General features: G+C 40.2%; 3 protein-coding genes across 3 annotated transcripts in view; 2 read left to right on the forward strand and 1 right to left on the reverse strand.

Moving 5' to 3' along the window:
* Positions 1-2,676: 2,676 nt before the first annotated feature.
* LOC308157875 (leucine-rich repeat-containing protein 43-like) lies at positions 2,677-9,361 on the forward strand (the record flags this gene model as incomplete). The annotated part of the gene is made up of 12 exons (XM_080531472.1): positions 2,677-2,763; positions 2,959-3,210; positions 3,514-3,624; positions 3,993-4,132; positions 4,916-5,154; positions 5,370-5,533; positions 6,233-6,428; positions 6,935-7,074; positions 7,298-7,372; positions 8,110-8,340; positions 8,451-8,538; positions 9,213-9,361. The coding sequence occupies 12 exons, from the start codon at positions 2,677-2,679 to the stop codon at positions 9,359-9,361; spliced, it is 1,872 nt and encodes a 623-aa protein (XP_080387598.1).
* Positions 9,362-12,922: 3,561 nt separating this feature from the next.
* On the forward strand, positions 12,923-13,966 carry LOC308157876 (N-acetyllactosaminide beta-1,3-N-acetylglucosaminyltransferase 4-like; the record flags this gene model as incomplete). Its single annotated transcript, XM_080531473.1, has 1 exon — positions 12,923-13,966. One exon carries the CDS (start codon positions 12,923-12,925, stop codon positions 13,964-13,966), a length of 1,044 nt encoding a protein of 347 aa, XP_080387599.1.
* A 472-nt stretch (positions 13,967-14,438) lies between these two features.
* clip1a (CAP-GLY domain containing linker protein 1a) overlaps positions 14,439-22,457 on the reverse strand; it is a 36,745-nt gene continuing 28,726 nt past the window's right edge. Inside the window, exons 19-25 of the mRNA XM_080531474.1 lie at positions 21,469-21,589; positions 21,272-21,315; positions 18,712-18,829; positions 18,411-18,561; positions 18,257-18,309; positions 15,618-15,886; positions 14,439-15,404 (exon numbers count right to left, since the gene is read on the reverse strand). Coding sequence (XP_080387600.1) covers positions 15,173-15,404; positions 15,618-15,886; positions 18,257-18,309; positions 18,411-18,561; positions 18,712-18,829; positions 21,272-21,315; positions 21,469-21,589 — 988 coding nt within the window. The 3' untranslated portion in view covers positions 14,439-15,172. The remainder of the gene's footprint in view (positions 15,405-15,617; positions 15,887-18,256; positions 18,310-18,410; positions 18,562-18,711; positions 18,830-21,271; positions 21,316-21,468; positions 21,590-22,457) is intronic.

Here is a 22,457-nt window from a genome sequence, read left to right on the forward strand (position 1 = left end):
TAACACACTGTATGAATGAATGAATGAATGAATGAATGATTTCAGCGTTAGTCAGCGTTCAATGTGTTCAGTCAGTGTTTTACTTGAGACCTGGCCAAACATGAGTCCACTCCTCAGCCTTCAAGCACAAAGACGTTATTGTTACGGCTGGGCCGTCACACACGCCCTCCCCCGCCCCCACAACTCGAGCACAGCGTGCTCTCCGCCGCAGGTGAAGCTCGTTCCCGGTGATTGGAGGGTTATCCAGCCACAGTCAAACCAACACACCTGTCTCCACTCCCAATCAACCCTCTGGCTACATCTACCCTGGACTCCCTTCATTCATCGTCAGTTCTTCCCTAAGAATGGCCTGGCAAGTATCCTCTATTACCAGTCGTGTACTTTGCTCTCGTTACTATTTTTGTCATACCTTTTTGTACTGGCCTACCGTAGAGACTTACGCTGTTTCTCTGTTTCTCTACAGCCCACGCCAGCCACTACCGCCAGCCCGCCAGGCTGAAACCCCCGGACTCATCATCTGTTTTTCCACCCGCCTGCACTGTAAATAAATACCCTACGGGGCTAACACTATATTCTGCCTCCGGTGTCGTGTCCTTGAGCCCCCTCGCTCCCGTGTCATAACAGTTATAAAGACGTCATGTGTGCTGAGCTCTATAGAAATGGCTCATACAAATGATCTCTACTTTGATTGAAATAAATAATATTTATTCAGAAAACAGGAAATTATAAGCACAGCACAAGTCTGTAAAAATGGCATATAAACAATAAAGGGTATAAGACAATGGTTGGTTGGACAATGGTAATGGTTCATAATTTTCCTGTGGGCTATTATCAAACGCTGCACATTAATAAATTAGTGAAGGAAACAAATAAATAAATAGATTTTAAAAATACAAAATAAAAAGTATAAATACATTTATATAATAGATATATAACACAAGTGCACAAATAGATGAACACAAAAACTTGTGTATCGTTCAATCTCCAAAGATGCTTATTTAGTTTTGATCAACTGCACGTATCCCTCCAGCCACTTGAAGACATTGTCCAGGACTTGGTAACCCAATGTTTTCCTCTTATAGTTGTCGCTCAGAATATCATATTGCCGTTTTCTATTACATTTTGGATCATCCATGGCATATATGAATTGCTTCAGGATTTCATCAATAATAATAATATCTTCGAAATCGAAATGAAGTTCGAACTCATCACTAATTGTGTTGTTAAGGTATTCTTTAATGGCACAGGAAGATGTATTTATTTCCCCAGAGATGTTGCTCACAGGCAGAATTATCCCAGTGATGGGCGTTTCTAGGTTTGGGTCCTCTCCCCCAAAATTGTAGTTGATCTGAAGACAATACAAATCTTAGCACATACATTTTTTTAAATGCAGAAACAGCTCAACGGTTCTTTTTCATGTCATATTTCTTCTTTAAGATTATTATAAAATAATCTTAAAGAAGGTAAATCATTGGTAAATCATTACCAAATACAATATAAGCATCTACATTTATTTAACATTTCCAAAATGTGATTGATTGTATTCTCTACTTACATATTTAGCTTTGAGCTCTTTTGTTAAAGACGCAAGTCTACTCAGAGTCTTGAATAACATGGATTGGTTCGGTCCCACTGGTATGGACGCTGTGCTGACAATCATTGCAATGACAGAGAGAAGTAGTCCTATAGAGAAGGCCCACAAAAACATAAAGGTTAATACAAAAATTCAAAAGTGCATCCCAAAATGTACCACTAAATAATGTTTGATATCATACCAATACATCACCTACTCTTCTCTCTAGTTTGTTCAGTGAAATTTGCACTCACGCACTTACTTTGACATATCTACCTAATCAGTACTTCAGAAGAATTTGCTTTACACTATCCTTTTTTCAAGGACAGTAAAACCATAAAAATTACCAAACCATCAGCATTTTTAATTTCTATCTTGAGTGTAGACTGCTGTAGATTAAGTGGTGCGATTTACCTGTAGTTAGACGCATGGTGCACATTTCTCAAGGAGATGTTGAGTATTGATGAGTGCTTGTCTCAGTATGTTTGAGGGCTCATGATATTTGCTCGTATTTATATTTCAAAATGTTTTTATCTGCCTGGAAATCATTACCTGATGACTTCATAATCTGTCAAGCAGTCTCTTTATTGGAATTACAGTATGTTTACCACACCACAAACATCAAACACACTTCCGTTGAACACACAATCATTCAGATGATGACTTGACTTCTATTGCAACTTTTCCCTTCTCCTACACACTTCTAAACATCCCACATTAAGCTAAACTTTCCTAAGTGTGTGTGGTGTGCGTGATGTGAGGGAGAGTGAAAGTTAGTCACAGAATTGTCAGACATCTCTGGGTTACAGAGAAAACTGGATTGTGGATTGTGTCTACATTAATATCTGAGTTTGGGCCTGAGTATGTCTTTACAGTCTTTTGAGAGTCCAGTCCATAAATATATAGAACATCTATATGGAACTGTTCTTTCTCTATGGTCCAATCCACTTGCAGGAAAGTGGTGTAATGTAGATCCCTGTTGTTTGTTTTGTCAGCTGTTGCCAGGCAACCTCTCAGAGGGCTTCACAGCCAAAGCCAGCCACTCAATTATAAACACGAAACAGAGAAAGCCAAGTAAGCCATCGGCACCTGATCTTTTAGGTATGGCATCCTGTACACTTTCCTCAGCTGTGGAGAAGCAGCTTCGCAGCCTCTGTCTGAGCGACTTTCCATGTGGTCATGGAAGTTGGGTGAGTCCCCAAATCATTGATGTATGGCTGTATCAGGTCCAGTTGGTGCATAAGGGGACAGACAAATAGCTTAATTAAAGAGCTGATAGAGCAGTTTCATAGACCTGTGGTCTGTACACAGTGGAATCTTTGAGTATGAGAATGAGATGGTCCAGATTGCCTTTGATAAGCTAAGGAAGCTGTTTTTGTGCTCAGACCAAATCCAGGGCGAGTGAGGAACAGAGCTGGGGATACATGGAGCAGGACGAAGAGAGAGTGGGAGCAGGCAGGGAGGATCAGGAGGCTCTCATTGAGCTCTTAATTAGTCCCCTATCCCCATGGCAACATGAGGGCTCATGGAGCCCCCAAGCCCCAGCTCTGAGAGAGTTGTCTGTCCGAGCACCTGAACGTCTCCTTGGCGGCTTCATATTCAGCCACTTCAGCACCCTACGTATCGTGGACAAGGGTGTGAGTATCCAACGGATCTTGCTGATTCACAAGCATTATCCTGTGTTCACCCGTCCCCTGGCTCTGGATTAGGATACTGTATAACCCTGTTCCTATTTAAATACTTAAACTCAACTTTTGTCAAGTAACCAACAAAATAAAATGAGCTACCACTTTGGTCAGAGTGGAGCAGGGTTAGGACACCTTTTCGTTAATCAGGGACTGAGAGGCAGTGTTTGTAAGGCCCCTCTCCGTCTATCTGTTGGAATGTGTATACTGTACTGTACCGGTGTATGTGTATGTGTTATTGTTTGTGTACATTAGGTCTCAGTTGTCGATGATGGCCTTCTAAGGTTTTCCAGTCTAAGAGAGTTGGTGCTGACTGCCAACAAAATATCTGAGCTGCATGCAGGACACCTCCCCAGTACTTTACACGTGAGTCACAAACAGGGAGAGGAGGGCTGTGGCACATCGACACATAGGTCCCACCGAATCACGCCTGATGGATAGTTATCTCAAATGTGCTGACTAGAAAAAAATCACAATACGTATCTTTAATACCTTTCATGTCTTACATTTGAAAGCTGTCATGAATCCCAAACTAACACTATGAATATGCCACTTCTTAAAAGTTTTTTGTGTCATAAATGTTAAATATATTTCAGTAAATGTTAAGTATAGTTTCTTCTTGTTCTTCTTCTTGTTCTTGTTCTTCTTCTTCTTCTTCTTCTTCTTCTTCTTATTATTATTATTCATATTATTATTATTATTATTATTTCAATGTGAATATATGTTTTTGAAAGGTTTTGGAGCTTTACGCCAACCAGGTGTCCAGCCTTAAAGGTCTAAGCCACAAACCTCTACCCAACCTGCAGCACCTGGGACTGGGCTGTAACAGGCTGGGCTCCCCGGCAGACATCCAGTACCTCACTGGAGCTCTCTGGTCAGTGCTCAGACACACACACACACACACACACACACACACATTTTAATCATTTATTTCTGTCCACATAGAAACAAGTATACAGGGACACAAATACTGAAGGCACAGATGGGATGCATTCACAAACAGACATGGACAATGTCTTTCACATACAACAGGACAAGACTCACGGATACAAGTAACACCGTCTCCGCCATATTTGGCGGCTGCCAATAATCGCAGAGACAGAGCAATACTTGCTGAGCCTTTTTGCTTCTCCCTTGGACATTCCCAGTAGACGTAGTCCTCTGACAACCAATCTGTGCACATGTCCAAGACTGCCAAATATAAAGACTAATAGCGTACACCTATAGCCTAGATCTGAGATGGTGTCTACAAGCTGCTGGTATTTCATGACCTTAGTCATGAAGGCTTCCTCTAGGCACACACACACACACACACACACACACACACACACACACACACACATAAACCCCACTGATCAATATCTTCATTTACCAGATTCCAGCTATGGGGAGGGAATGCCGTTCATTATAATAGCCATATGAACCCTGTGGGAGAAGCACAAACAAAAAACAAAGAAACGATATAACAACAGTAAAACCCAAATTATACTTCTCTATTAAATTGCTAGATAATCTACTCCCCCAATCTCTTTTACAAATATTTACAAATTAAAGTAAGCTACACTATTTGTGTATTTTACAAGGTCACTCAAACAATTTAAGTGGTAGATCAACATCTTTCTCTCACCAGTCACTTGCATTCTGTCTCCCACCTCAGGCCACAGCTGGTATCTCTAGACCTGAGCTACTCTGAGTTCCAGGGACAGCAGGCCCTGGTGGATGCCCTTGGCACCCTGCCCTGCCTGAGGACCCTGGTGCTTGAGGGGAACCCCTTTACATTGACCCCTTCCTACCCAGGCTTCACCTTAGACAGCCTTCCCCGGCTACTTTACCTGGACACCTCGTGGGTCACACCAGGTGATCGTCACCGCTTTGGAGGCCTGGCTAAGATGAGAGGTAATATCCACTGTAGAAGGTGTGTCTCAAACAGTCACTGTTGAGTATAGCTTGAATAAAGACTAGACATATTTGCTTTCTTATCTTCAACCACAGTCACATTTAATTTTGGTATAACTTTGGACAATGTCTCATATGGAATATGATATGCAGACTGATCTGTCTGTATCAGAGCAATACAGTTGTGTGTGGTTATGGTCATGTTACTTTGACAGACCTAATAGTGGACGAGGCCATGGTGACAGTGACAGCGCGAAGGATCCGTGGTGTTCCGGATCCCCTACTGACTGTGGATGAAAGTGCACCTGAGTTCCCTGTTGTCAGCTATAGCTACTTCGTCACATACGAGTTCCTCAGCCAGCCTCACTCTAACCACAAGGCATGAGTACTTTGTATTTCCTTCTTCTGCTACACTACTACCAATCAACAGACATACACGCTCAATTGCAACACAACTTGAGAATGGGATGACCATTATGCTGGTCTCAGATACAGGTATGAAAGAGATGAACCCTATTGCAACCAAGATTCCCCTGTGACTGGAGCAATAGACTATAGTAGTCACCTGGGGCTCAAATTCTTATTAGATAATCCGGATTTCTCCCAAACATTTGCAAGCGACATCCCACCTCCTGAAGACGCTTTACAGGCATAACATAAACCTGCTTTTCGACCAGACTAATCATAGTTGGAGAAAATCTATAACATAATAACTTTTTTTTTCTCAGTCATTGTACAGTCATTGAAGGTAAAAACAATATATAAATGTTTTGCTCTGCCATTTATTATTGACAATATGGAAGTTGGCCATTGACCGTAACTTTGGCCTACTTTTTTTCAGTGAATTATCCATTTATGTCAATTTATGCAATAGCCTATTGTATTATCTGAAATGGAAGCATTCATTAACTTCACTCATCTACTGTAGGCATGTGCATTCATTGAGTCAGTAATCAAATGTAAGCACGCAGCTAATCTGCAAACCACCTTGTTTGGTTACCATTGACCCACAATGTTATACAAATGTTGGTTGTTATTATTAATTAAGCTATTTTGTATGGTTTTGCTCTGATTACAGCAGAATGGCAGTGCCACTCCATCCACATCTGATACAGTGGCAGCTAAAGCAGAGAGGGAAGATAAGGGCATTATTGGTATCCATCAAAATACTAACGAGAGCTGTAAGGAGAAGTGGTCAAACATCAACATCCCAGAACCACACACTACAGCCATGATAATGCCGAGTGAGGAAACTTCCCATTGCCCTTTCGATGGTAATCATGTTAATAACTACCTTAGTGTACCTGCCCCTGTATAAGATTCTTGCTATCTCTACCTCTAACTCACTTCAGCTACTGTAGCCTGTATCAGCATGACCATTAAACAGTTGACACCAATCGATCCATATAAAATATACAGAAACATATACTGTACATACTGATTGGCAATGGCTTAATACTTAACAGACAGATTATATCAACATTCCTGTAGTCTCTCTCTCTCTCTACTGTTGCTCTCTTGTCTCTCTCTCCCCACATTTTCTCTACCACCCCTCTCTCCCTCCTGTTTCTCTTGCCTGTCTCTCTCTCCCTACTGATTCTCTCACCTGTCTCTCTCTCCATCCTGTTTCTCTTGCCTGTCTCTCTCTCCCTACTGTTTCTCTTGCCTGTATGTCTCTCCCCCGCCTGTTTCTCTCGCCTGTCTCTCTCTCTCCCTACTGCTTTTCTCTGTTCTCTCTATACCCCTGTGACCATCTGATTTAATGCCCTCTTTTATGCAGTGACAAGAAACAGCACATCAAAGCTAACATGGGCAGAGAGCATGGACCTGGACTACACCAGTGTGCATAGTGTTGGTGACCTGGGGCCATTAAAGAGCTTCCTCCTACATGGCCTCTGGCTGTCATTGGTGGAGGAGAAGGTTATCAAATCAAATCAAATTGTATTCACATAGCACATTTCATACACAAATGCAATGCAATGTCATTTACAGGAAGAATACATATACGGTATTATCATTCATGATTCCCAAACACCCACAACTGCATTTTGAGAAATGTGGATACATAGATCCATTTTTGGGCTGATGGAGAGCAGGACTGACGTGTGGTGCTATCTGACTGTGTCAATGTCTGGCTTTGTAGGTCCTCTCATGGCCAGTACCCCAAGGAGAGCACCCTGGACCAAAAACCCCCACAGAGAAGAAAGGGGGGAAAGATGTGAGGTTACACAATCCCTCACTCCTTCTTATGAGCATAATTATGCTATTTTAACAATCACAAGCTGAAGGGCATCACAAGGGACATGTCAGCATTGTCATTTGAGACTTGCGGAAGAAGTCTCACTTTACTGTTGAAAAACAGGTTATATTATGTAAGGCAGACGTTGATGTGATTGATAGGCTGTTCTATGTTTGTAGTTAACACAATGGCAATGGGAAAGAAGAGGGGAGGTACATTTCCATAATGGTTGAGTAATTGAGTGGATTTCAGGTTAACAAATGTTTCTAACAGATTAAAATACTTATCTTACAACAGGAATATCCTGTAAGAAAAACAAAACAAAAACAATTCAAGTAACTAAGGCTGTATTCAGATTGGGTTCACCTGGTTTAATACTTTTGCCCGTTCCGATGCATTTGAAAATATTAGACATATCCGACAAGAATTACCTTGTGTAGTCTGACTTGTTCCCCCATTAGATTCGGTTCCTCTTTCTTGAAAAAAAAAAGATGTGGTATGACAGAAATTAGTCATAACATTTTGTCCAAAAACAAGGAGAAACAGAATCTGACAGGGGGAAGAGAACTTAAAACAAATTAGATCATGTTGATCTGGAATGTTATGCCTTTTATGCAGTACTCCTGTGAATGTGATATCAAATTCAACATTCAAGAAATGTATGGTAACAGACATGACTAGCACAACATCCTCATTATTTTGTCTGTGTTGGCCAGTGTGCACGTCCCATCAGCAACACCTGTTCCAACCAAAAAACAAAGGACAAGAAGAAGAAGAAAGACTCAGTATTGGAGCTGGTCCAGGAAACTCCAGTCAGAAGAACCCTAGGCATGGTCCATGTACCACTCCAGGAGTTGGTGTCAGGCGGTCAAAGCGTTGATGTCCTATGCGACCTTGGGGTGCTGCTCACAGAGCAAAGCACCAGGGCCATGGTGCCCCGTGATAAGGTATGTTGTAATCTGATTTAGACCAAGTATGTTGTAACATCGTACTGCTGTGTTAGCATTATAAAAATAGTCAATAAGAGTGGTGTGACATGCTTTCCCATTTTCTTTAGGACCTGAGTAAGAAAATCAAAGATGACAAGAAAAGTAAATCTGGAGGAGACAGTGCAGGAGGACAAAAGACTGCTGCACCCTCCAAAAGTGAGAAAAATAATCACATTCTAATCCTAGGCTCGATAGCAATACATTGTTTGTGGTAGATTGATAATATATAATATGATATTATCAGGAGGATAGCCTGGTAGGCTGTACAGCATCCTTTTTTTTGTTGTTGTGATCAAATATTTCTTTATTTTCTTTTAAAACAAACAAACATAATGACAAAACAAGACAACAAGGCCACATCCTGCAATCAACGCCCCCAACAGCCCATACAACCACGCAACAACACACAAATTACAATATAGCTTCTAGGTATTAGGGAGTCGGGACATACATTACAAGTCGGGACCCAAAACGTAAAAGAAAGTAAAACAAATAACCCCCACCCACCCACCCCAGGGACCAGAGGACAAGTCAGTTACAGTTGTGATAGCATCCTTGTTTGTTTAGTCAAAAAAGAAATAATGTCTTGCCACAAGGGATACAAGAACTACTTGGTTAAAAAACATGCATCTGATCAAATATACACTGGCCAATCAATAGACACCATTTAGCGTATTGTATTTTATAAGGTCTCATGAATGGTCCTATCACTGGTTGAAACTGTATTTGGTTGATGCTGGGAGTGATACGTGGATGAGATTTCTGTTCAAAGCCTAGCCCTATAGTGCATACCTACTTCACCTCCACCATCTTCTGCCTCATGCTTCTAGATAAAGGAAAGGGACGGAAAGAGAGTGAAGCAGATGTCCCCATTGATGACACTGCTCACAACCAGTTGGAACCCGTGACTGTAGAGTTCAGTTTGCACCTGGAGAAATGGCATTCTGCCTCTGAAGCCCATCTGCATCAACCGCAATGAGCCATTATCTCAAATCGACATTTGAACAATAAAAATAACTGGCATGACAACATTTTTAATTTACACACTTAATTTCATTATGTGTAATCTATTTCATAATAATTTCAACCTGTATATTGTAAGATTTAGACTGTTGGGAATGAACCATTTAAAACTATTTTACCACAACCAGTGATGGTGAGTGATCAAGTTAGGTGTAACAAGAACTATCAATTAACATACAGGTTGTTATGACATGAAGATGTTAATACTTTGTATACTGCTGACTGAAGGATAGATCCAAAGGGTTAAACACTACAAGGACTGGGGAACAACTCAGTTCTTGGTTCAGACCAATCAGCTGGACCCAGAGTATGGACATGCCTTGCTGCCTGATTACACCAAGTAAATTATTCCTTAAACACAGAAGTTGACAAGAGATTCACAAATAGGGGAAAGGGAATGTTGAACATTTTGTAACAGAATTAAAAAAAAATCAAAACAACATGATCTAAAAATCATGCAATCATTTTTGTGGATGAAAAATGCAAAATACTTACATTAATTAGCCATGACACAATGTTTCCTCCACAATGTTCCTTCTGTCCCCAACCTCTCAGGAAGCTGTAATTTATTATGATACCTCAATGAGAGTAGAATAGCTGTCTCTGTGGTCAAAACAAGGACTACTTGATTGCTTATGTTTCTGTTGTATGACTCAACACATGTATGACATCGATCTCAGAATGGGTAATGATTAAGCGCTTCTTGAGAGATACCTTAGATTGTATTGTCCATAAATACCACAATAAATAGTCTAAACGTGATGGTCTAAACAAGGTGTTTCAGACACGTCTTGAGTTTTGCTGATCAACTAATGTGCCAAAGCAATAAGTAAGTGAACATTTTATTTGTATTTACTATTATTATTATTATTATTATTATTATTATTATTATTAGGTGGGCTTGCTTTAGCAAGTTCAACTATTGTTCTTCGACGTAGTTATTGTTAGATGTGCTTGCTGCAGCCCAATCAACACTTAGGACAAATAAAGACATGGGGCACTCTTATTTATCCATAGATTTCATTTATTTATTTTTGTACAAATATTCAACATTCAAAATCTAGGTGAAGAAATTGATAAGCATCAATAAAGGTACCAATGATTTTGAAGAGGAAGAGAGAGATAAAGTGTGTGCAGTGCTTTAGGTTTCTTAACCTGCTCCCTTGACCTATAACAGAGTTATCGCTGTTCGACGCAGCCTAAATTAAGTATAATTAAGGATTAATTCCACGCCTTGTATCGGACTAGAACGGCAGGTAGGACGAGAACGGCAGGTGTTCTAGACACGTCTTGAGCTCAACTTTCCTGATCAACCAGTGTGCCACTTCGAAGCAATAAGTAAGTGAACTTTTTATTTGACAAAATTAATGGTGATCTTAGAATTATAAGGTTAACTATCTCCGTTTAGGGTAGTTCAGAGATATTGAGCGTCAAAGTTTTTACCTTCCTTTATGTTTTGTGAGATGGAACCTTTGTATTTTATGAATTACTAACTAAAACATTTCAACATTTTAAAAACAACACCACACAGGCATTAATAAACACCTAATGGATCAGATTATGTCAAAAACTCAATTTTGGCCAAAATGGAGATAGAACCTTATAATTCTAACGTCACGAAATAATGAATTGCTTGTGATAATGAGGGGAGGGGTTATTAGAAAGAGCTTGCTAGTTATTTCTAATTAAAGGCAACTACAATCAGTAACAGTAGCATTCAGTAGCCTAGTAATTAATGAATTGATCATACCGTTGATCATGTATGGTATGTCTGCCTCCAAAATGATTCTGTATGTATTTGCTAATGCAAACAAAACATGCAATCATTCATACAGCATGTAACCTATGTGTGTTCAGCGTACTAATTTGTACTGAATACAATTTCGATATAGCCTATAGTATACGGTGCTCTGCGTAAGTAATTGGACAGAGAAGCATTTCTTCTTCTTTTGGATACAGACAGGATTCAAAACATTTGCCTTGAAATAGGGCGACTATGTATAGGCCTACAAAATGTTATCATTTCTAAATGGTGAAACCAACATGTATAGTAGGCCTATATACCATTAAAAATGTGCTTTAACCTCATAATAATTAGGTGGGCTTGCTTCAGCAAGTTCAACTATTATTTTTCGACATACATACTTTTGCTTAGTCAAATGTATTGATTGTAAGTAGCTTTGGAACAAGGCGTCTGCTAAATGCCAAACGTGTAAATGTATAAGCTACTTATAATAATAATAATAATTATTATTCAAATGAATTACGCTACTTATAATAATAATAATTATTATTATTATAATTATAATAATTATTAGGTGGGCTTGCTTTAGCAAGTTCAACTATTGTTCTTCGACATACTTATTATTAGATGGGCTTGCTTACATTTGTAGGAGGAGTGGCAGATGGAAGAATTTTAATAATTGCTTCAGCAATTATACAAATTCTTCCATCTGCTACTCCTCCTACAAATGTTATGCTATTCACATCAATCCAACTTTAAAACGTATAGAGAGTTCTAACTCACGTTGTTATGAGTTTTGGTTTGGATAACTATTATACTTTTTAAACGTTACAAAATGCACGTTTTCACATGGAGGTCTCTGGCTCATCTCATCTGTTGTAGGATATCTACAGTAGCCCTGTCTATAATCTATCTAACATTCTATCTATGACCTTCTCAAATAGGAGGTCTATCTATCTATTTATCTATCTATATCATGAATTGCAGATCTATCCTTATCTATCTATAATCATCCTTTCTTCTTTTTACCAGTATTGCTTCACTCAGTATAGCCCATACTGATTAACCTCTTAATTGTTTTGATATTTCTATACCTCCCCTCTCATATATCCATTCATCAGTCCAATCAACCAACCTATCTGACTTTATTTCAACTACCCAGATCATTATCAACCTGATAAAAGCTTTCTGATACCCATTACGTCTTTAAAATTCTTAAGCCTTTTGTAACACCAAAAACTGTCATCCAGTTAATCAACTAACTCTCCCACTCTCTACCCACTCCACTGAAGTACCCCAGGCTCATCCTGTGTCTATCTATCTATCTCTCTATCTAATTAACTAACCAACCAAACTATCTCTACCTTTATCCACTACCATAATAAGACTATCTTACTTTCTTTCAATTACCCAGCAAATCTATCTATCTATTGAAACAGCCGTAAACCTTTTCCACTACCGAAATAAGACTTTGCAAGCCCACAAAGCTTCAAATCTAAACTTTTGGAGTATAGAGCCAAAAGAAGAACACATTACTTACGCAGTGGACTGTATATGAGAAATATATTTAAAGAGTATTTGTAAACAATTCCATAATTTCACCATCTGACAATGCTCTTCAGACAAAATAAATTATTGTTATTTTTTAAATGCTTGTTCATTCATCTTGCCTTATTCTATTTCAGAGCCATGAGGATCCTCTCCAGTTCATGCCTTAGTAGGCAGCGTTTTATTATGGGGAGTGTTGTGTTGATCTGTTTCCTCTTTGTGATGATGGACCTCATTGCCCTGCTACCATTGAAGAGTGTGCTCAGACTGCAGTGGATGGACCACACTCAGTGGCACCGGGTGAAGGACTCTTCAGCAACTGTCACACTACCACCACTGTCCCCTGTAGATGTCTCTAGATGCTCCCTGAATGACAGTAAGAAGGACATTCCAGAGACTATCCCAAATCGCCACCGTAACTTCCTCATGTACAAACACTGCAGGAATTTCCCCCGTCTGTTGGCTCCTACCCCCTGTGAGGATGACCTTTTCCTCCTCCTAGCTATTAAGTCCACAGCCACCCAGGTGGACCGTAGGACGGCACTCCGGAGCACTTGGGGGAAGAAGGGTTACATTCAGGGTAGAAGAGTCAAACTGTTGTTCCTGGTGGCCAAGTCGCAAGACAGAATACAGGGATACCCGCTGCAGCAGCTACTAGAGTTAGAGAGCAGGCAATTTGGGGACATCTTGCAGTGGGATTTTGTAGATAGTTTTTTCAACCTGACCCTTAAAGAGGTCCACTTCCTCAGATGGTTCAGTGAAGAGTGCCAGTGGGCCAAATTTGTGTTCAAAGGGGATGATGACGTTTTTGTTCACACCAGCAATTTAGTTGAATTTGTTAAGGACCACAACCCCTCTGAGCAACTGTTTGCTGGTGACATCATTTCCCCTGCTTATCCAATCCGGAACCCTGCTGGAAAGTACTTTGTACCTGTTGAGATGTACCCTGGCAATCAGTATCCTCCATACGCTGGGGGTGGGGGCTACCTGATGTCACGTCAGACTGTGTTGAGCCTGAATGTGGCAGCTTTGAGCACTGACCTGTTCCCTATTGATGATGTCTATGTGGGCATGTGCCTGTTGAAGTTTAATGTTACACTGACACTTCACTCAGGCTTCAAGACCTTTGGTTTCCATCAGGTGATGTCACACTTCAACCCCTGTATCTACAAAGACATTATTCTGGTGCACAAACTTAACCCCACGGAGATGTGGACCATGTGGTCTCTACTTCAGGACCCTGGTCTGCGCTGCTTTAAAAATCGTTGAAGCCCCTGGCGTTTGTTGTTTGTTTGTCTGGTCTTCCTTGTCAATAGACAATGTCTATCATGTAATTCAGCAAATTATGCCAACTTTGACAGGGGAAGGTCACTGAATGATCACTTCATTAAACCAGGGTCTGTTTCAGTTCATTACTCTTCACTCTTCCCCTCATGTATTTAAAATAATAGAAATAGAATTGGTGCAAGCATATTTCTTACACCAATTCATAGCGTTTAAATCCATGAGGGAGAGTGTACAAGAGAAGGGTAGAGAATCACAGTGCAACACTGGTTTAACAATTGATCATCCCATGACATTTTGCAGCAACTGAACCCTGGAATGTTATGAAATGTGATGAACATGGAACTAGGAAAGCATTTGTGGCAGCCCAAGCATTTGCTGCAGCCCAATCAACAAATAAAGACATGGGGCACTCTTATTTATCCATAAATTTCATTTATTTATTTTTGTACAGATATTCAACATTCAAAAGCTAGGTAAAGAAGCTTGATAAGCATCATACCATCAGTTTACAATATTTTATCCTCATAAAAATGATAATTTAAGTGTGTAATGTTCTTATAAAGGCCATTTTAAAGGAACCAAGGATTTTGAACTGAGGAAGAGAGGGATAAAGTGTGTGCAGTGCTTTAGGTTGCTTAAGCAGCTTCCTCCTTGACCACCATAACGCTGTCCGACGCAGCCTAAATTAACTCCTAAACCAAGTATCACTGCTTCAAGCCCACCAGGCGCTAGCCACGCCCCTCTCCATGCATCCACCACGCAATTATCACAGACATTGACAAACAACCTTTTTGAAAGTACAAAGTATTACCAAGCGTAAAAAAATAAACTATAGCCTTGTCCATCTTTTGCACAAACTGAAGCGTAGAACAAACAAACCGTATATTTCTTTAACAAGTAGTTTACCATCCCGAATAATACCATAAATCACAACACCTATGCATTTCTGCCCTCTACCAGTCAATGGTGTGTGAACATGGTGTGGGTGCTGATAATCAAGTTTATAGATTTTAGGGGGAGAGATCATTCTCCCATAAGAGCGCTTAGGGGCTTGAGCAAGACAGACTTATAACAGAAACAAATGCACGCGCACACATGTACAGTAAAGAACCCTATGTGCACTTGTGCACTTCAGTATTTGAGTAATGTGCAAAAGAGGAGATTGTCCAAAGATGGTGCTGGAAGGCTTTAGAAGGTCTGGTCATCATTACAGGAGTCCGTCCAATGTCCAAAGACCTCACAGATGTCACAATAGGGCCGCTCCTCCTTACTGCCATGGTAGGTGGTGTGGGTGTGGGGTGGAGAGTCAGGCGTCTGCATCTGGGTAGGGCAGTCCTCTGTATCATGGAGGTCGAAGCAGTCACAGATGTCACAGAACAGCCTTGGTGGCAGCTTCTTCTTGGAGGGGCCTTCGTTAAAACTGAAGAGGAGAGGGGTAGTTGAAATACAGGGAAAGGGTGAGTATGTATGGATGATATGTTCTGATTCTGATGACAAGAGAAATGGTACAGAGCAAGGACAGGTAAACAGGACTGACAAGATGGTCTCGGCCTAAACAAACATCTGTTTAAAGGTCCATTCTGTAAATACAACTGTATTTTTCATTTGTTTAAGAGCGTGGGAGTAGGCTGACCCATCATAGTTGTCCATCTCGCTGGCGTTATTCCCGTTGAGCGCAGCTTCTGCCATCTTCTCCAGCTTGCCCTTGAGGTCGTCATTCTTCTTCTGCAGATCCACGATGACAGAGTTCAGAAACTCAATCTGCCCCAGAGAAAAAGTGATGTCACTTACATAGCCACATATGAGTTCTCTGTCATGCAGCACCAACTCTACTAAATGTGATACTTTGTCAAATGGAAAACGTGTACAACAGGTCATCCAACAGCATTCCCATCTTACTGAGTGCAAAGATCACAAACTGTTAGTGAATTGACCCCTTTTCCTAATCCACAAGAGAACCTCAACCTCACCTTCACCAACGTGTTTGGCGAGTTCCTACTATTATGAAAACACACCAAATATTCTGCCCACAGCAAAAGCAATGAGGGCAACAACAAACAGTACCCTCTGGATCGTCCACCAATGAATAATCAGCATCAAAGCATGTCAATTCATACTAAGTTTGGATGAGTAAATAGATCAATGTCAGGTTCAGAAACAAATGTCTGAAAATTTGCCAAATGGGACAACAGCTGGTGAAACCGGGAACAAGTCACCAACCAATCGAAATGTTCAGACCTTTGTTCTGAAAAATTTAAATAAATGTCAACGTTGTTGAAAAACACTCGCTAGTCAAGCCAAAACATTGCAATGCAATGGATTTGGTGAGTAATCCCCACTACTACCTAGTTGAAATGTATTTACATTTTTCTGAATAAAAGCCTGAACATTAAATTGGCTGCTGACCTGTTCGCGGTTTCACCAGCTGCTGTCACATATATCCCCAAAACATTATTGATGTAGATACTTATGGTAGATAATAATGGTAGACAATAAAAAAGGCTTGATTCTTCCTTAGGAGACAACCAGAGATGTAAATATTTTCAGGAACAAGAACATTCAGAAATTGTTCATCACACAACAGAACAGCACAGACCAAGAACCATAGTGATATCAACAGATACGACATGCATGAATGGAGCTGATGAAAAACAGTAACAAACCGCTGCCTGATTGTGGGGTAGCATTGCCAACATCAGGGACAGGGGAAGAGGAGGAGTGATATGAAGAGGAGGAGGGATATGAGGAAGAGGAGGAAGAGAGAGAGGAGACAAAACAGAGATCAAAATTAGAAGCACCCATCTAATGTCAGACAACAGACAAGTCATCCTGACAGATGTGAAAATACTCAAACAACCCAAGAAGAAAGGTAGGCGGCAAGCATTACAGCGAGATCACTGAAAAACCTCAGACAAACTAATAGGATAAGCAAAGAAGAGAACGTTTGAGAATTACAGGGACGATAACGCTCATAACAACCTAAAGTTAATAAAATAAAACAAGTTTACCCTATGGTATGTAAGATCTGGTTTCAGTAGTTCAGAGGCCCATGGCCATGTTTCATATTACCGGTACATCTAGTTTATTCATTATGCGTCAGTTTCACATACCACTTGTCTGAGGTTCTACAGTGAGGTCATATTAATTGTATGCCTACACTGTCAATCATGGACTTAGCAGACATGGGCATCAATAATGTGAGCAGTTTGATGTTAGCAGAGCATTCATAGCCATTTCATAAGCTAATCTGCATTAATTTAAGGGGCATTTCCACACACTGCAGTCATGTCTATACAGTGGGGTGCAAACATTTGGGCACCCCGAGTCAAAATGCCTTTTACAATTAATATCTAAGTGAAAAGAAGCAAAAAGTTTTCTTTTGCATATTTCAGATGCTTAATTTTGTGTTGAGGTTGCAGGAAAGGCTTCTTTCTGGCAACTCTACCATGTAGGTCTTGGTTGTTGTTTAAGGTACGCTGTATAGTGGTCCTGTTAACAACTAGACCGGTGTCTGCTACTCTTTTTTGCAGCTCTTTTGCATGATTTGTGGGTTCTTCTGAGCATTTCTCACCAGATCTCAGGCCATTCTATCTGAACATTTTCTTGGTCTTCCAGATCTTGCCTTGACTTCAATTGTTCCATTTATTTTCCATTTTCTGATGATGTTTCTGACAGTGGAAATTAGTAGTTTGAAACGTTGCGAGAATGTTTTGTAGCCTTCTCCTTGATGGTGGAAGTGAACTATCTTGATTCTGATATCCTTGGACAACTGTTTAGAGGAACCCATGGTTTTTAACACCAGACACGACAGCCACCGCAGTCAGATACTTAAGAAGGCATGGAGTTACTTCAGAATATATAGTTCCACCCTGGAATTATATTCACCTGACTCATTGAAGCCCTAAGGAGTACATCATCTTGGTCTGGGCCTTAGTAATCATCTTCTCAAAAGGTAACAAAGAATAACCCAAAAGGGTTGCCAAAGTTTTGCACAGGGCCCTTTATCTTTTTTTTTAGCATTTAGTGTTCAGGTTTGCTTTCAAATCACTTGGAGATTAATTGTAACAGACATTTAAACCAGGGGTGTCAACATTTTTGCACCCCACTGTATGTAATATGTAATGTAATATGGCTGTTGCCATTGTCAGCAGGCCCTATAGTTATTGCATGGAAACCCATGAATGAAAAAGTGATTAATTCATCAATTTAATAAATGTTCTTATACCGTATTCACTGGGCCAAATGTGGTCATAATGACAGACATGCATATACCTGGCTCTCTGCAGTTGTCTCCTCCTCCCTTAGTTGGTCCAGAGCAGCATCACCTGGAAAAGAAACATCCAAGAGAATGTGAATCTAACCATTGAGGGAGGGCTGAGTGCTACCTATAAACGACTCAAATGTTGCTTTGTTTGCCAAGTCCTACCTGAGGAGCTGATGGCGGTGTCCTGCCCTCCAGCCAGGCTCTTCTCCAGGCTCTGCACCCGATGCTGCAACTCAGCCTTGTCCCTCTCCAGAGACTGAACAGCAGACTGCAGAGTCTTTGCTTTGGCACTCTCCCCAAGCAGCACTGATAACTGCTCAGAGGGAAATAAACATATACAATGTTGTAAGAAATCATATTCTTTAAGACTGAAACTACAGTTCTGTCTACATTCTATAAACAGGGAGGAAAAATCTGTCTATGTTTAGACATAGGGAAAAGCACCAACTCTCCCAATTCTCACCTCACTCTTCAGTGTCTCCAACTCATGATCTTTCTCTAAAACCAAGGTACTGCTTTTATTGATGGACTTCTGGTGTGTGGCTTTCTCCTTGTCTAACTCCTTCTTCAAAGTGCTCTCTCTGTCAAGAACAAAACACATGATTCATAACTCTTTAGGCCCAATCCCAATGCACCCCGTACGGCTCAGTTTTCACCACTACGGCTCTGTTGTGCGCGTTCACGTGTAGGTTAGGGATGTCCAAATTCTTGTTTTCATGTAGGGGTAGGGCCAAGGGCTAGGACTTTTTACAGCTCCAAACTAAGATTTTTTGCCACCAGACTCTGAAGATCCACAAATGGACGGTTATGAAATCTCAGAATGCCTTGCAAATCATTGGCACATAGTGAGAACTGGAATTACAAGCAGGAAGAGAAAACCACAAATATTATTATTTTCTTATTAATAATAATTAATAATTTAGAAATGATGATAACGTATTATCTTAGTTTAATGTAATTTCAATGTATTATAGACCTTTTCTTTATAACAAACATAACAAAAAATATGTGTCTAGCTGTGTGTAGCGATCTAGTGTGGCTGATTTGTGTATGATAGTCCTGCATTCTGACATATTTCCATGTCGCATTTCTCTCTTCTTTGATGCTGATATGATGCCCAAAATGTAATTAAAGTTCAGCTGCTTAGTTGTTGCACTTGTTACCGCTCTTCTAATATCAGTGCAGACTGGCAGGGTAGAAGCACGGGTTGCTAGCCTACAGAGTACTGCTATTCTGTCATGAACTGGCCTGATAATGAAACATTGTTCTGTTTTATTTGATGACTTGTTTGATCGATTGATAGGATGAAACTTAAGTTGTGAATGAATAGCGAGCGTCCATGCTTTTCTATGACACGACTGATGCATCAGGGTCTTGAAGGGTTGCCCCATTTCATAAGGGAAGATTTCAACCACTGCCCCTTGTGGCTCTGTTCCGAGGGCTTGGCTCCAAAGTGAGTGGCACTCCAAAACAAGCCGTAGGGGTAGGAAAGGGAAACGGGATTGGGCCTTACTCACTCTACAGGGGATTAAAAGAACATTGATCATGCATCATTTGAGTCAACCCCTTTGTTTAAGTGATCACCAGTAGCCAAAATGTTTCATGCATGTGCCATGAATTCCCTGAGTGCAAAAATTCTGAGGTAAAGTTCCATCTTTATAATACAAATCTATTTCCACAGATAAAGATATACTACTTGATAACAGGCATACAATAAGATGACATACTGAAAAGCAATGGCATACAATCAAGCCAAAGAACACATTGAAAGAAAGTTGATGTGGAACCGATAACAATAACAGTAACACGAGAAAGTGCAAGACGAGAAACTTCCAACGGTTTACAAGCACAATGGGATAAAACAGGCGTTGCAAATTGACAGACGTGAAAAAACAGGTAGGGTGAGAAAACATGCTAAATGGTTTCTGTTAAATACAACCAAGGCTTCACATTTCACATAACCAACATAATCAACTAGATGAGAAATGTGACTTTCCAATATCGTGACTTGAAAAAAAACAGAACTATACTGAATTATCTGTGTGTAAAATATAAAGCTAATCAATTAGGTGAATTTTAGAGAGACCTGTTTACTGAGGAGCACTGAATTCCTCTATAACCCTCCAAAATGACTGCCATATTATATTATAAAACAAAGGTATATAAATACCTGCAGGTATTATTGGGCAAGCTTTCAAAGGCAAGAGAGGATGAGATTAGCATGTAGGACAGAGCACAAGCATTACATGCCATGTTGAAAGGGGGGTAACCATAGGCGCGAAGTTGCCATCAACATTGTAATACGTTATAGTAAAGGTATAGTAAAACGTGTGTCCATAAAGTTATTGAGACAACACTGTTTCTAAATAGAACTGCATAGAACACCAAGAATCAATTGCGGCAGCCAGTCAGACCTTTCCTTTTCTTAAAGATATTAAGGCCTGTGATAAGCTAAAAGACCATTTGGTTGTGAGGAAATGTCCTTTGCTTTTTCCCCAGGTACCAAAAAGTGCAAGGATTATTTTAATTTCTTCAGAGAACAAAAGGCCATCTCAGAGATGGGGTTAGTAACACCAATTCCATTCCATTATCCTAAATATGTGATGAGAATGTGAATCTCTTATGTTTAAAGAATCTTGATTAGATACATCTTTAATATACTGTATGTAAAAGAAACACTATGTGCAGTCTCTGAATTTTCAAGCAGTTATGAGCTTTCCTTCTCAGGGGATTCATAACTACCAGCCCTGATGCGGTAAGAGACAGTCAGAGAAGGACACTGGTGTATGCAGAGTGCATAATTAAGGGAGGTAAAATATGATATATATTTCAAATTATGATTTCATATCAAATTATGATATGAAACCTAATGGCCCCCGTACTCTGCGCCTATGGGACTGACAGCATTCATACTTTATTTCAGAAGAACTGGAGTTTAATTGCTGCCTTGTTGATAGATTTGAATAACTGACACTGGGAAAAAAATATACAGCCATCCTCCATGGCCATACACAGTTGCTCACCTTTGCTTCAGCTCTTGCAACTGCTTGGAGTGATCAGTTCCCAACTGAAAAAAAGGGCACAATCAAGATTCAATGATTATTTTCTCAAAATTGCAACTTTTTATACAGTGCTCTGAAGATTCTCTAACAGAATGCCCATGGAGGCATTTAAAGCTGGCAAAGAAAACTGCGGTAGTCCAGACGTTCGGTTACTGTACCTTCTGCTGCCCACTGAACTCCTTACGGCTGCTGTCAAGCTCCTGGCTCAACCTGCTGTTCTCCTCCTGCAGGGACACCAGAGACTGGGAGTTCACAGAAGCAACTTGCTTCAGCTCCTCACTGAAAAACACACACACACAGAAGTGAAATAAGTGAAATGTACAGTAGTACATTGTTACACTACTGCTTGCTACTAGGATATACATGTCAATTGATAGGTAATATCTAACCTTTTAATTACACTAGCATCTTTGTCAAAACAGCTCAGTCATGCCCAATGCTATACAGGACTGTCACTCCAATACAACCATGGACCATACATGAGCCAGTACCATAGTTGAAATCTGCACTTGCACATGGATAAGGGGAAGGCACCTAGGCTTCATGGAATTACTCCTCAACTCATTCTCAATTTCTGGGATGAGAAACTTGGGCGAGTTATTCTTGAATCACTTCAAACATTCATTGAAAAAGGACAATTCCATTGAGACATCAATACCGCTCTTGCAGTATATCCGTCATCCCTAAGAATATTGTATCAATTTCCATCAGTTTAATAGAAACATAAATGAAGGTGTATGCTAAAGTGTTTTCCATGCGGCTTTATAAAAGAGATGCCAGGCAGCAGATGTGCCATCATTGGATGCAGAGCAAGCCTTTGACCATTTAGAATGGGAATATTTATGGTGTACTTGAGCATTTTGGTTTAGGGGCTAAATGTCTACATATGATCCGCACCATGTATGTGTACACTTCTGCGATCATATCCACTAGCTAAATTCAGCAACATCCCATATTAAAATTAAACAAACAGAACAAGCAATTTCCTTATATGCATATACTATTCTCCTCTATGGTGCAGATGCTCAGAAGGCTCTCCAGTCAGTTATATCTATTTTCACAGCATTCAGCTCCTGTTCTGGCTACAAGATCATTGATCGAAATCAGACTTTGTATTCTATTTAATTGTATTCAAATTGCATACAAA

Source organism: Nansenia antarctica (assembly GCF_963989245.1).
Source record: "Nansenia antarctica genome assembly, chromosome: 5".
NCBI classification, from domain to species: domain Eukaryota; kingdom Metazoa; phylum Chordata; class Actinopteri; order Argentiniformes; family Microstomatidae; genus Nansenia; species Nansenia antarctica.